The 13,722-nt window shown below is 45.4% G+C and overlaps 1 protein-coding gene and 1 non-coding gene across 2 annotated transcripts in view; both read left to right on the plus strand.

Moving 5' to 3' along the window:
- Nucleotides 1–7,389: 7,389 nt before the first annotated feature.
- Nucleotides 7,390–13,722, plus strand: part of MEGF9 (multiple EGF like domains 9) — a 79,705-nt gene continuing 73,372 nt past the window's right edge. Inside the window, exon 1 of the mRNA XM_016213663.2 lies at nt 7,390–8,137. Coding sequence (XP_016069149.2) covers nt 7,543–8,137 — 595 coding nt within the window. The 5' untranslated portion in view covers nt 7,390–7,542. The remainder of the gene's footprint in view (nt 8,138–13,722) is intronic.
- LOC148091867 (small nucleolar RNA SNORA31) lies at nt 11,122–11,254 on the plus strand. The gene has a single exon (XR_015715503.1). It is a non-coding gene; the product is annotated as a small nucleolar RNA SNORA31 (small nucleolar RNA).

Below are 13,722 nucleotides of genomic sequence, written 5' to 3' on the forward strand. Positions count from 1 at the left end.
GTAGTCCTGCCAGTATGGATTACATCTAATTCCAAATTCCGGGCTGCACTTGAGGCATTGCACACACCCAGTAAACACCCAACGGTCGTAAGAAAAGTCAGTGATCGTATGAGAAAGGAAATCAGACCCACAGGCCTGAGAGCAAGCTTGATCTCCCAGGACCCTCTTCAGAGCTGTTCTAATTTAGGCCTGATGGAATGGGAAAGATGTTGTTTCTAGTTCCCTTACAGTAATGTGGCCTAATTTGGAAGATTTTGCCATTCCCGAGTTCCTGACTGATCCCTGAGAGCAGACCCTGATTATTGTCATTTAAAATACTGCCTTGGCCATTGATAAAGAGCTGGCAGCAAGACACCATTTCTGTGAGTTCGGGAGGAAAGTTCCTGGAGAGGGTGCCAGGGGACATAAAGAGAATCCTGGTTGGGAAGTGGAAGGGCAGTGCCGGGGGTGGGAAGGCAGGCCCTGGGGTTTGGGTCCCTTGCTGACCCTAAGCGGCCTCCTCTGTCAGGAATGATTTGGGTCCGATGGTGTTCTGAGAGTCAGAGGGTTTGGCTCTGTTGCCGGGTCTGCTGCTGATGTGTGGTGAGGGACCTTGTCAAGGCCCGTTTTTTCTTTGGGTCTTGGTTTATCATCTGCCCAAGGACAGGTTTGAATCCAACTCTGATATTTTCTCTTTCTGTGGCTTTTCCAGAGAAACAGTTTCTCCTCTAGGACTGGGTGTCCATGTCCTCCAGCCCTAGGAAGCCCTAAAATCAGCGTGGCTACCTCAAAACAGTTCAACAAAGAGCATCTTAGTCCTGAAGGCCTGGATTTCTCAGGGGCACACTAGGAGTCAAGTGCCGGCTCCTGTCATTCTCCCAGCCCTAGAAGCGAGGTACACATTCCAGTGACAGGTACCCACTCCAGTGAAGGAGGCTCTTCAAGAGGGCGAGGTCATGGAAGCAGGTTGGGGAGCATGACTCCTCTGAGAGGCTAGGAGTTCTGGGCATTGAACCCCAAGAACAGAGAACTTTCCTGGCCTTGAGCCAGTGTGTGAGAAGATGAGATTTAGGAAAATCAGATATGTCCCAATGTCTTTTGAGTGTTTACTATGGGGTAGGCTTTGGCCCAACATTTTATATACATCATTTCATATGACCTTGAGTCTTACGAGAGAGATATTATGATCTTCATTCTGCAGAATAGAAAGTTGACTGGTCCAAGGTTATACAGCTAGAAAGACTAGGATGGAACCCAGCACTCTTTATTGCTAAACTACTGTCTCTCCTAATAACAATATCAATAAAAAGAATCAAAGTTGAAGAATCCAGTAAGCAGTTGTGGAAATTACTCTGGACTTGATGTCTAAATAAATGGCCATGAATTCTGGTTCTTTCATTTATTAGCATGGTGACCTTGGGCAAATCATTGGACTTATTTGAGTGACAGCGTATTAACACATAAAGTGGAGGTGATCACTCCTTCTACTTCACAGTATAAGAATGAAAGGGATAATGTATATGAATTGTTTAGCATTGATTCCTGCCATATACGTGCTCAATAAATGTTAGCCTCGATTATTGTTATTATTACTACAATGTTCCCTCCAAAGTGGTTGCAAAGCTTAGCTGAGATAATGATTGGGAAAGCTCCGTGTCTTCTGCACCTGTCAGTAAATCCCCTTTATTACAATTATAGCAACCTAAGGGAAAGAGTTATTTGTGAAACTCTGGCTCCATTCCTCCCCCAAATGGTTCAAATTCTTTGCTTTGCAGCCAACACTGATGACTAGCAAGCGTTTGACTGGGTGCCCACTGTGAATGACGTCCTGCAGCAGATCTCCAAGAACTGCAGCAAATGCTTTTCTGAGATTATTTTTAGCACCAGAAGGTCTCTGAAGCAGGATTTCAACATTTAGCTTCATCATTTGGGGAAGGTGCTTTGCAAGTAATGTGAATTTATGACTTTAGTCTTTCTCCTCCCCATCATCTGAAAAAGATACCGTAGAGGTAGATGAAGGATGTGGTTGGCAGACATATCTGCATATCCAAATGAATTCTACTGTTGGTTATTCCTGATTATTGAAACAATATGTACTCATTGTAAAAAAATTTGGAAAATGCAAAAAAGTATGAAGGGGAAAAAATTTTAAATACCAATAATGCAATCATTCAGAGGCAAAGATTGTTAATGCTTTGGTGTTTTTTCTTTTGGTCTTCTACTTTATACGTATATTCATACATTGTTTTACGTAATTGGGATCATAGTATAAGTAGTCATGTAACCTGTTTTTAAATAAAACTTTATATTTTCAGAGCAGTTTTAGGTTCACAGCAAAAATAGAGAGGAAGGTACAGAAATTTCCCCTGGACCTCCTGCCCCCACACATGCATAGTCTCACTCCTCATCAACATCCTCAGCAGAGTGGTACATTTGTTATAATTAATGAACCTACGTTGAAATATCTCATTCACCCACAGTCGATAATGTACATTATGGTTCACTCTTGGTGTCGTACGCTCTGTGGGTTTGGAAAACATATAATGACATGTATCCATCATTATAATATTATTCAGAGTATTTTTCACTGCTCTAAAATTCCTCTCTGTCCCACCTCTTCATCCCTCCCTTCCCCCTCCCATAAAACCTGGTAACCACTGATCTTTTTTATTATCTCCATAGTTTTGTCTTTTTCAGAATTCATATAATTAGAATCACACAGTATGTAGCCGTTTTAAATTGGCTTCTTTCACTCAGTAATATACATTTAAAATTCCTTCACATCTGCTCATGGCTTGATAGCTAAATTTTTTAGTGTTGAATACTATCCTGTTGTCTGGATGTACCACAGTTTATCCATTCACCTACTAATGGACATCTTGGCTGCTTCCAAGTTTTGGCAATTATGAATAATGTTGCTATAAACATCCTTGTGCAGGTTTTGGTGTGCACGTAAGTTTTCAGCTCCTTTGGGTAAGTACCAAGGAGCACAATTGCTGGGTCATATGGTGAGTATGTTTAATTTTATAAGAAACCACAGTCTTCCAAAGTAGCTGTGGCATTTTGCCTTTCTACTAGTTAGAAATGAGAGTTCCTGTTGCCCTACATTCTGGTCTGCCCTGGGTGTTGTCTGTCCAGATTTTAGCCATTCTAAGAGGTGGGTAGTGGTAACCCTTTTTTTTTCCCCCACCAAGAATTCCCTTCATGAGTATCACTTTTTATAGATGTATAGTATTCCAACATAGGGAATTAATAAGCACAAAGTATTTGACCTATCTCTTATTACCTGTTTAGATTTTTTTCTAATATTCGCTATTTCAATAACACTTTGGTGAACGTTTTTGTACATAAATCTTTATTGACATCTGATTTTTTATTTCCCTTGGATATATTCTTAAACATGGAAATGAATCAAAAGAGTGCAAACATTTTTAAGACTCCCTGGGAAGGTCCTATCAACAGTGTGAGGCACTCCCTTGCTAGCAACAAGTATTACCAGTTGTTTTAAATGTTTGCCAAATCAGTTGGTTAAAAAATTATCTCAACCTGCAGATCTTTGATTACTTAAGTTTAATGTGCAGTACAGGTATTTCATGCTTCTTAGCCACTTGTATTTCCCAGTGAGTTGTCTGTTAGTGTCATTTTCCGGGCAGACTTTGTTAATAGTGGCCCCAATAATCCCAGAGTTGTCTGTAGATGATGCCAAACCTTATGTTTAGCCACATCTGATACAAAGCTAGGCTCCGGCAGGATTAGAAACAGTCCATGTCAGCACTGCTGTTTCAATGAAACCAGAAGGGGGAAAGTTTTACTGGAATCTGGGAGATGAAGTTATTTTGCTGAGCCACATCCATTATATTATTATGCCTTTTTTCTTACTCCCAAAGCTTCTCTTTTCTCCAATTCTGCTCTTGCAGGAGGGCTGAATTTGGTGTATATGTATACTTTCTTTCAGTATGTGTTCATCAACCTCCTACTACGTGCTGCACAGTGGACACATTAAGAGACTGAGGGTGTAGAGAACAGCTGGGTTTTGAAGTTGGGCAGATCTTGGGCAAGTCCCTTAGCCTTTCAGAGGCTCAGATTCCTCTTCTTTCAAGTATAGGTGATAGTCCTCTCTTTGGGGAATAATTGTGTTATGAATGGAAAACTGGAACAGTGTCTGCCCCATAAGATTCCAGTTAGCTCAATAAATAATTATTGAGCCACTTCTGTGGCTAGGTGTTGAGTATACACAGAGGAATCAGATGAGGCCCTTTCTAGTATCTGCTTTGCCTATGGGAGAAAGTTCAGGCTGTTCAGGGGCTCAGGCAAGGCCCTCCCTGACCCCTGCTGTTCTGAGGCCCCCTCATTGAGTCCTGAGCCCCAGGTGTCTGGGTGGGTTGACAGCGCTCTTTAGAGCCCTGGGCTTTAGCTGCAATTCTGGAGCAACAGGAAAAGTGCCAGTCAATGCTCTTTTACAGAGAGTCACGACTATAATTTTTATTTTCTCTTTTCTTCTTATCATCATATCATAAACATTTTCCCTTTATAGCACAGTTGTTAAGAGAACCACTAGAGCCAGCCATCCTTACTAAGTGACCTTGGGCAAGTGGCTTAACCTTTCTGTGCCCTAGTTTCCTTATCTGTGAAATAGGGGTAATAATAGTTCCTACTTCCTAGGTTCTTGGAATTAAAAAAAATATTTCATGTGTAGTTCTTAGTATAATGTCTAGCACCTAGTAAGAGATCAATGATCTAGTATTACTAGTTGTTATATTGTCTTCTTAGCCACCCTTACAATGACTTTATGTGATTAAATTGAATAGATATAATTCTGTTCTCTGATGTTGGATATTTAAGGTGTTTCTGATTTTAAAACACAAAGTAATTAGTATTAGTAAAGTATTATCCCTAAGAAATTTTTAAAATGTCATCTTGTGGTTTAGAGATAAAGGCAGAGCAAGAAATTTAAGAATTAAATGTTGAATGAATAGCATTAATACACTTAGGTTGCCTTTCAAAAAAATTAAACATTTCTACACATATTACAGGGTAATTAACCCAACTTGGAAGCATGGATGATCCTGGTCTGAGGCACAGAGCTGGCCTGGATCACTTTGGCAAGGTCTTCTAGTCTTTCTCCAGGCAAAGAAGCTGCATCAGCTCTTCTCTCCTTCTGCCAGAGAATCTCTGATATAGTACAGCTGAAGGTCAACCCAGCATTTTCAGCTATCACTTTGGGATATACGGGAGGGCAACTGTCACGCCATGTCACCTGATGGGGAAGTTACAGGACAGAGGTTTCTTTTCAGCGAGCAAGGCTCAAAGTTAGCACTGGTGTAAACGAAAGAGGAAATTACGCAGACCTAGCACCTTCCATGGGCCACACTCTGTAAAAACATTTTCTACCATCCTTAGCTCAACTAAGACAGAATTTATTGGTCCCATTTTATAGATGAGGAAACTGAGGCTCAGAGAGGTGCAAAGTTTCTTCCAAGGTTACACAGCTGGCAGAGTCATGACCCAGATCTGTCTGACTCTAAAGATACAAGCTCTTCCCAAGGCACACTGGGTTTCTTTTCAGTTTAATTCAACTTAACCATCACGGGTTAGCACTCACATACATGTATTACCCTCGCTAGGCTGAGAACAGAGAGAACCACCTAATGAAAGAGACAGACCTGAATCACAAGTTCCAGTAGTTTTAGTAGCAGGCAGATGCATGCCTGTGAGAAGTAACAAAGCCGTGTGGGCAGTTTAATTTTTCCTGTTGTGTATGTTTCTGAAAGCCATCCTTAATCCTTTCAGGAAGAGGCAGGGGAGAGAGATTGATAGATCAGGGTTGTAATCAGTGACTTAAAGGACGGTGGGGAAATGGGGATGGAGAGATTAATCCCCACTCAGAGGCCCAGGAAAGTCTTAGGGGACATGGTATCTTGGTTGGGGCGTGAGGAGGAGAGCGAATCAGCAACAGAATATTGGGAAGGGGCACGATCTGTCACCGCACGCACGCAGGCCCACAAAGATGTGCGTGCCTCCGCGCCCGAGCACGCACCCGTCCCCTCCCCGCTCCTCCTCGGGCAGGTGAACGGATGCACCTTTTTCATTAGCACAGACGCCGGCTCGCGCGCACGCCTCGCCCTGCCCTCCTGCTCGGGGCCGCTGACTACCGGCAGCCGCGCACAAAGGCGAGCGGCGCGCAGCGGGCGGGGGCGGCGGGCGGCGGGGCCGGAGCCCCGTCAGGTGACACTCCCGCCCTCCCCGCTCCCTCGGAAGGCTGCGGAGCCGAGGCTGCGGCGCCGGGCGGGCTCGGGCGCGGGCCCGGGCGCGGGGCGGAGGGAACGGGCTGCGCGCCAGAGTTGCAGCCGCACGCACGGCTCGGGGTCAGCCGGGGTCAAGCTCTGCTGTCGCGCCCACCCCGTCCCTGCAACGGGCCGACGCCTCGCGGGACACCCCGGGGCTGCGGCGCGGGGCTCCCTCCGCGCGGGACGCCGCGAGGAGTTAGCCCCGAGGAGGGTCCCCCGGGGGCCCGGCGCCGGGGAAGCCCTCAGGCCGTGGTTCTGACAACGGCTCTCTGTGGAGCGCGGGGGAAGTGGGGGTCGGCTAGTGTTACATCCTCATTTCAGAGGCGAGAAAACTGCGCTCAGGCCGCAAAACCACTCGGCTGGAGGCGGGCAGCCGAGGCTGCGCTCGGCCGGTCCCCGTTCCCGCGGGGTGTCGGGTAGAGTGCCTGGGAGCCTCCCACCGCAGGAAGCTCGCTCTTCCGCTGCCGGCCAGTCTCGAGCCCTCGTCCTGCTCGGCACGGGGCTTGGCCCCCGGCAGGTGTCTGGGGAGGCCGTGGGCCTTAGTTCAGTCAGGCCTTTAGCACGGGCCTCAGTTTCCCCATCTCTGAAATGGGAATGGCAGCGCAGACCTCGCAGGGCCGAGGTCAGGCTCTCTTGGGCAGCAGAGGCAATGCTGAACTCCACATCCTCGCTGCAGTCGCCCTCGCCCATCTCGGGGGTTCCAGCCCAGTCCCCACCCTGGAGCGGCTCGGCGCCCCATTGTTCAAGAGGGCGGGGAAGCTCCCGAGGGCCGATTCCCCGCCCCAGGTTGCGCTCGCCGCCCAAAGGAGCAGACGGCTTGGCCCGGCGCCTGCCGCATGGGGCGCGTCCTTTGTCTGCTCCGCGGCGCCCGGTGCCCGAGGCCCGCGCCCCGCTCCTCGGGCAGACAAAGCAGCGCTGCCGCGAGTCGAATCCGCTGGAGCTGGGCTCTCTCCACCCTCCTCCAGCTTTAGCACCGCCCCCGCTCCTTGACGCCCTCTGATTGGTCCGTGAGGCTACAAAGAGGCTGGGGAGCGGATGGGTCACGTGGGATTGCGTGGCCTTTCATTGGTCGGACGAAGCTGCCAATCGGAGAGGGCGGGCTGTCCGCTCTCGGCCGTGTCTCTCTGTCTGTGCTGGGGCCCGCCCGCGGGGCCGGCCGCCTGTCAGAGGGAGGTGGCGATGGTGCGCCGGGTGGCCGTGGCGGTGGCGGCTGCGGCGGTTTCCCTGGTCCGAGTGCAGGGAGGAGAAGATGACTGACCGCCGACTGACTGAATGAATGAATGGCGGAGCCGAGCGCGCCATGAGGAGCCTGCCGAGCCTGGGCGGCCTCGCCCTGTTGTGCTGCGCGGCCGCCGCCGCCGCCGCCGCCGCCGCCTCAGCAACCTCGGCGGGGAATGTCACCGGTGGCAGCGGGGCCGCGGGGCAGGTGGACGCGTCGCCGAGCCTGGGGCTGGAGGGCGAGCCCACTCACCCTTTCTCTAAGGCGACGGCTCCCACGGTCCAGACACCGAGGACCCGACCCCCGCGCGCTACCGACCACCGACCCCTGACTGCGTCCTCTTCAGCTCAGCCCCCGGAGACCAACCCTCCTCCGGCGACGACCGGACCCGCTCTGACCACCTTTCAGGAGCCGCTCGGCCCCTCCTCGACCACCCCTCCGGCGGTGGAAAGCACTCCGACCACCCCTCGGGCGCCCACCCGACCCGCGCCCACCACCCTCTCCACGACCACTGGCCCGGCGCCGACCACCCCTGTAGCGACCACCGTTCCGGCGCCCGCCACTCCGCTGACCCCGACCTCCGTTCTCCCCCGGAGCAGCAGCGTCCCGCCCACCCCACCTGCCACCGAGGCTCCGCCGTCCCCTCCCCCAGGTGAGTCGCGGCGCTTCCTCGGCCGCGGGACCCAACTCGGCGGCTGCCCATCCTTACCCCAGCCCCTGGCCTCTAGGACCGGGCTCTTGGCTGGAATGGATCATTTCTTGTCCCGGAGGCTCCCCAGATTTCGACTCCCAAGGGCAGGTCCAAGCTCCAGGTAGCTTGCTTCCCACTCTCCAATCTGGAAAGTCTTTTGTCCCCCCTGGGATGTGTGGAAGGCATCGCACCTCCTTCCAAACGGGGCCTTCTGGCCTTTGTCAGAGAACCAGAATGGGCACAAACTTTTGGGTTTGGTTCCTTCATCCTGCCTCTCCGCCTGGGTTATTTGGGGAACTTGGAAAGCCAGCACAATACCTCCTTCAACCAATGGGTCAAAAGCTGAGCATAAGGGATTCCTCCTGGAGCTCCAGTTTCCTGTTCATTTCTCCTTGTTTATATAAATATCAGATGTTCATGTGACAGGTGGAAAGGATATCAGCATTTTGTTTACAAATAGTAGTACAGACCACTGGAGGCCAAAAGAAAAACAGAGACATTGTAACCCACGTTTTCCCCGCAGTAGGTGGATTCAGTAGGTCATTTGGGACAGGTGTGTATCTGGGTTGAGCATATTTATAAATGAGGTTAAATCCCTTCCTTGCACCATTTTTTTCCCCCTCCCTCAATTACAAGGTCAATATGTTTGGACAAGTATACAATTTAAGCAGGGACGCCCTTTTTTCTTTCCCTTAAATTAGAATATTAAATTATGCTCATGCCGGTAAATGCCAATTTCTGTTTGAGTCCACGTAGAAAATAAGGCTTTTCTTTCTGCTGGTTGAAGTCTTCAAGCAAAGTCAGAGACAACTAATCTCTCCCTTTTTCTATCTGAAATGGGCTCGAAACTAAACAAATAACACCTACCTTGTCCAAACCATTTGCCTAGATGTACTTGACATTAATGGATCTCTGACCTAATTCTTAGGCTCAGTGATTTACTGTGGAGTCAGGTATGGACTTTGGACTGTAATTGAATTTGCAGAGTTTCCCCATATGATTATTAGTCTTAATACAGTCTTGGATCTTGGGTTCAAGCTTGGCATTGACATTAGTATGGATGCAGATTATTCACTCATAAAAATCTAAGTTTGCATCTCTTTTAGCTTCAAGGAGTGTATTAACTAGCTGGATTTTGACTGTAACCTTTTTTGGCCTTCGAATGGAGAGATTGACATATTGTTGAGAGACAGGAAGCATAATGTTTGAGAGTATGAACTCTGGAGCCTATTCTTAGGTTTGAATCCTAGCTCTGTCCCTTATTAACTGTATAATCTTGGGCAGGTCTCTTAACCTTTCTTCATCTCTGAAATGAAAGTGATAATAGTACTTACCTCTGACTGCTGTGAAGAGTAAATAAGTTAATACATTTATAGTACTTAGAGCAGTTCCTGGTGCAGAGTTAAGTACCATAGTACCACGTGTGTCTTAGTTATCCTTATGACCAGCCCCCCCCCCCTTTTTTTTTTGTGGGATAGAAAGCATTTGAGGAACCCAGTAGGGACTTGTGATTTTTATTTGTTTTAGTAAAGTACAATAGAAAAAGGATGAGTTAGGTTTTCTGGAATTTGAAGCAAGAAGCAAGATCACTTACTTTGAATGGTTAGTATATGATAAATAAGTCTGTGTAATTGATGTTATTTTACTTTTATTATTTTTGTTTTGTTATTTTTAAATCACAAAGTAACCATTACTTGCAAAAAAAAATTACAAGCAGCCAGAAGTCCTCAAAGGAAGAGCGAAAGTCACTCCTTTACTGCCTCCAGGTTCCATTTAGTCCCTAGAGGTTACTGCTGTTAACAGTTTGATTTCTTTTCAGTCATTTTTTCTGGGCCTATATGAACTCACACACAAGGTTTTTAAAAGTAGTTTTTAAAAACTCAAAATAATTATATCTATATTGTTTGGAAATTTACTATCTATATTCACTTAACTATGTATCATGGGGCTTTTTTTCCCCTCCCCATGTTAGGATCTAAGTCTACCTTATTATTTTTTTTAACAGTTGCATTTTTCGTTGTAGGAATATATCATAATTTAATCAGTTTCTTATTGTGGACACTTAGGTTGCTTCTGGGCTTCACTTTAAAAAGTACAGAGGAGACTGTATTCTTGTTGAGTCCATCATGTATATATTATATTCTCTAATACTTTGGAGTTTTATAGACTCCAAATCAATTTGAGATGAAATAAAGCAGGATTGATTGTATTTGTCATCTGAACTGTTCAAGGGTTTTCATGGGCTAACATATACCTATGTCTGTGGTGGTCTTTGGGTCACAAAAGTTTTAGGAGGATCCCCAACTTTGATAACCCTGTGTTTAAAATTTTCTCTGAATTCACCATGGATTGCCTGTATCTAGTTCTTAGCAGCCGAACTGACTGGGCACATTAACAGGTAGTTTTAGCTTTACAGTGATATAATCAGGCACAGCCTTTTTATCTAAGCATGGGTTCTAGTTTACTTCAAATAGTAAATAATCTCCCTGACACAAGGAAAACATCTACCTGAATTTGAGAGACCTAGTTTGGCTCACAAAATTGGATTTTCTGGCATTTGGGAAGATGATTGTACAGGGTGTTTTATTTTAATGTTCCTCTAAGGACTGAGTGCCTTTGACAATATATTATGTGATGGGATGGGTCTTCTAGCTGCTCTTTGAATTAATAAAAATTTCTTTCATAGAGGTCTAGTTGAGAGCTCTTGCCTGCCCCTCAATTAGGGCCCGGTTTTATTTACAGGAACACTGATCGCAAACTGAAACTAATTGCCCAGCAAGCAGACTCTTTCCTCCCACAGACCAGGGAAAACATTTGGCTGATTGGTTGGTTGGGTAGGACATTTTAAGAAGGAAGAGGTTGTAATACTAGAGAATAATAGTTATATCAGCAGTAAGAGATCTAGGTGATGACAAATGTTTGATTTGTAAAGTTATGGGCCTTTAATGCATCTATTTGACAGACCTGGAACAGTTACTGCCTGCTGCTAAGGTTCTAGTGCAGATGCAAGAAAAAAGGGTTCTCATGCTTTCTGTCAGTCAGATTGTGGCAGCCAAGATTGAATGGAGGACTACAGGAGAAAAAAAAAAGGAACCTTAGGGCCAGATAGAACATTACCACTACCTCCTAACATGGCTGAAATACTTATAGACTTAGCAGAAATATTTCTCCCTGTAGTTAACACAGACTGGTTCTGGTTCTGCCCTTTGGGGCCACACAGAATAAGGCTGCTCTCTCTCTGTGCCATGACAGTTCTTCAGGGATTTGGGGACAGTGATCATGTTCCTTCTGAGTCTGGACTGAATACCTTTAGCTCCCTCAACTGTTCTTTATGTGACATGGTTTCAAATTCCCTCGCTATCCTGGTCACCCCTCTTCTGGACTTTTAAAACCTGTCTGTCTCTCCCCCCAAAGTGTGGAACACAGAGCTGAACATAATACTCCAGATGTGCTCTAACTAGTTGTAACAGAAAGGGCAGTTTCCACGTTCTTTCTGGACGCTGCACTACTTGTCGATGGAGTTATTCCTAATCGGAGTAGCTTTTTTCACAGCCACATTATGTTGTTGACTCACTGAGTTCATTAAGATAGTTAAGTGTTGCCCAGCCGGGTGTGGCTCAGTGGTTGAGCGTCGACCTAGGATCCAGGCGATCGGTGTTCTATTCCCGGTCAGGGCACATGCCTGGGTTGTGGACTGCAGCTGATCAATGACTCTCATCATTGATGTTTCTGTCTGTCTCCCTCTCCTTTCCTCTCTCTGAAATCAATAAAGATATATTAAAAAAAAAAAAAAAGATAGTTAAGTGTTGTTGTTTTGTTTTTAACATGTGCTAGATGAGTCTTCCTTCATTCTGGACTTATAAATTCTTGTTATTTTTTAAAGTATAAGCTGAGGCATTTGCCAAACATGTAAGATTATGCTAGGTTCAAGTCATCCTTTTATATCCCAGTTCTGCTGGTGTACCCCACCCAGTTTATTCATATTCACCTACAGGGTGTTCCTATAGACAGAGTCTAAGGACAAGTTAGAGCAGGTTATTCTTACCTCATAGAGGAGAATACATTTATGGATGTTAAACAGTTTGGAAGGAAAGGGATAATAGTTTGGATTAGTTCTCAAGGGTCTCTTCCAGTTCTGTAATGATTTGGTATGCATGATTTTGGACACATTAATGCCACCCAAAGAGCCTTAATCATTTATTTGTGATCTAAGAGAATATGCTTTGTTTAAGCAAGCCGTAGAATTTAGAGTTCGAAAAATCTGACTACTATGACATGTACATAAATGATTAAGAATGGGTTTTATTTGAAAGGAACGTTCTGGGAATGCAGGATCCCCCTTACTGTACTGGGAAATGTTTTCTTCATCTTAAAATCCTCTAGTGCTAGGTTCAGGGTCCTGCTTGCTTGTAGTTATTTAAGAAGATGCCATTCATTTTAAGGAAATAGAAATTATTCATGCTCCAAAGGTAATGTAGGCCCATAATCTTATCCAAAACATGTGGGGCTGGATGTGTTTTGCAATTTAGAATTTTTCAGGTTTTAGGAAGTTAATAAATACACCCCAGTGAAGTCTGGGGCAGTACCCTATAATCCAACACATGAAAATATTTGTAGCAAAATGCATATATATTCACACTGGGTGGGATAAATAAAGACTATAAATAGCCTTGCATTTGTTCAGCTCAGGTTTTGCTGCCAAATGAGTTACAGAAGAAATTTTGGTTTTTGGAGCTTCTTGGTATTTAGCATGAGGTCTGAGGGATTGTGGACCACTGTAATAGTAATTGCAAATACACATAGTACTCACTATGTTCCAGGCAATGTTCTAAGTGCTTTACATCTATGAATTTTTAATTTTCACAACAATTAGGTATAATCAAGTTATTATTATCCTCATTTTGTAGATAAGGAAACTGAAGCTTAGAGAAGCCCAGCTGTGGCAGAGCCTGGATTCAAACCTAGTCATTCTGATTCCAGAATCTGTATTACTGGCTTTTAAAGAAGTAGCTACAGCATTGTCCCATACACCAAAAGGCTGCAGGTTCAGTTCTTGGTTCGGTTTGATCCCCAGTCGGGGCGAGGATGTGAGGCAACTGATGTTTTTCTCTCTCTCTGAAAATCAATTAAAAAAAATATCCTTAGGTGAGGATTAAAAAAAAAAAATGTATTTTAGAAAAAGAAGTAGGTACATAGCAGAGAAGAAAGGAAACCATTTTGGTAAAATTATTGGTTCTTGGATACTAATCTGAAAAAATTTCTACGGTTTTTCTGGCATTTATTCCCTTTACTCCATTGTGCACTATTCATTCACCTCAAATTTTTTGTTTTACAACTGCGATTTTAAATTATAGCTTTAATTATTCCTTCAATTTGGTTTTAATATGGTCTGTGACAGAGAAAAATTTGACTGTAGTCATTTTAGGACCAGGCCCAGGGACTTCTCAAATTCACTATATCTTATTCCTGGCCTACGTGCCTAGCTTTCTGTAGAAATTCCTTAGTCTGATTAGTTTCTGGAACAGAGTAGTTAAACTCCAGAACAT

This window comes from Miniopterus natalensis, chromosome 12 (genome assembly GCF_054644295.1).
Source record: "Miniopterus natalensis isolate mMinNat1 chromosome 12, mMinNat1.hap1, whole genome shotgun sequence".
Taxonomy (NCBI): Eukaryota; Metazoa; Chordata; class Mammalia; order Chiroptera; family Miniopteridae; genus Miniopterus; species Miniopterus natalensis.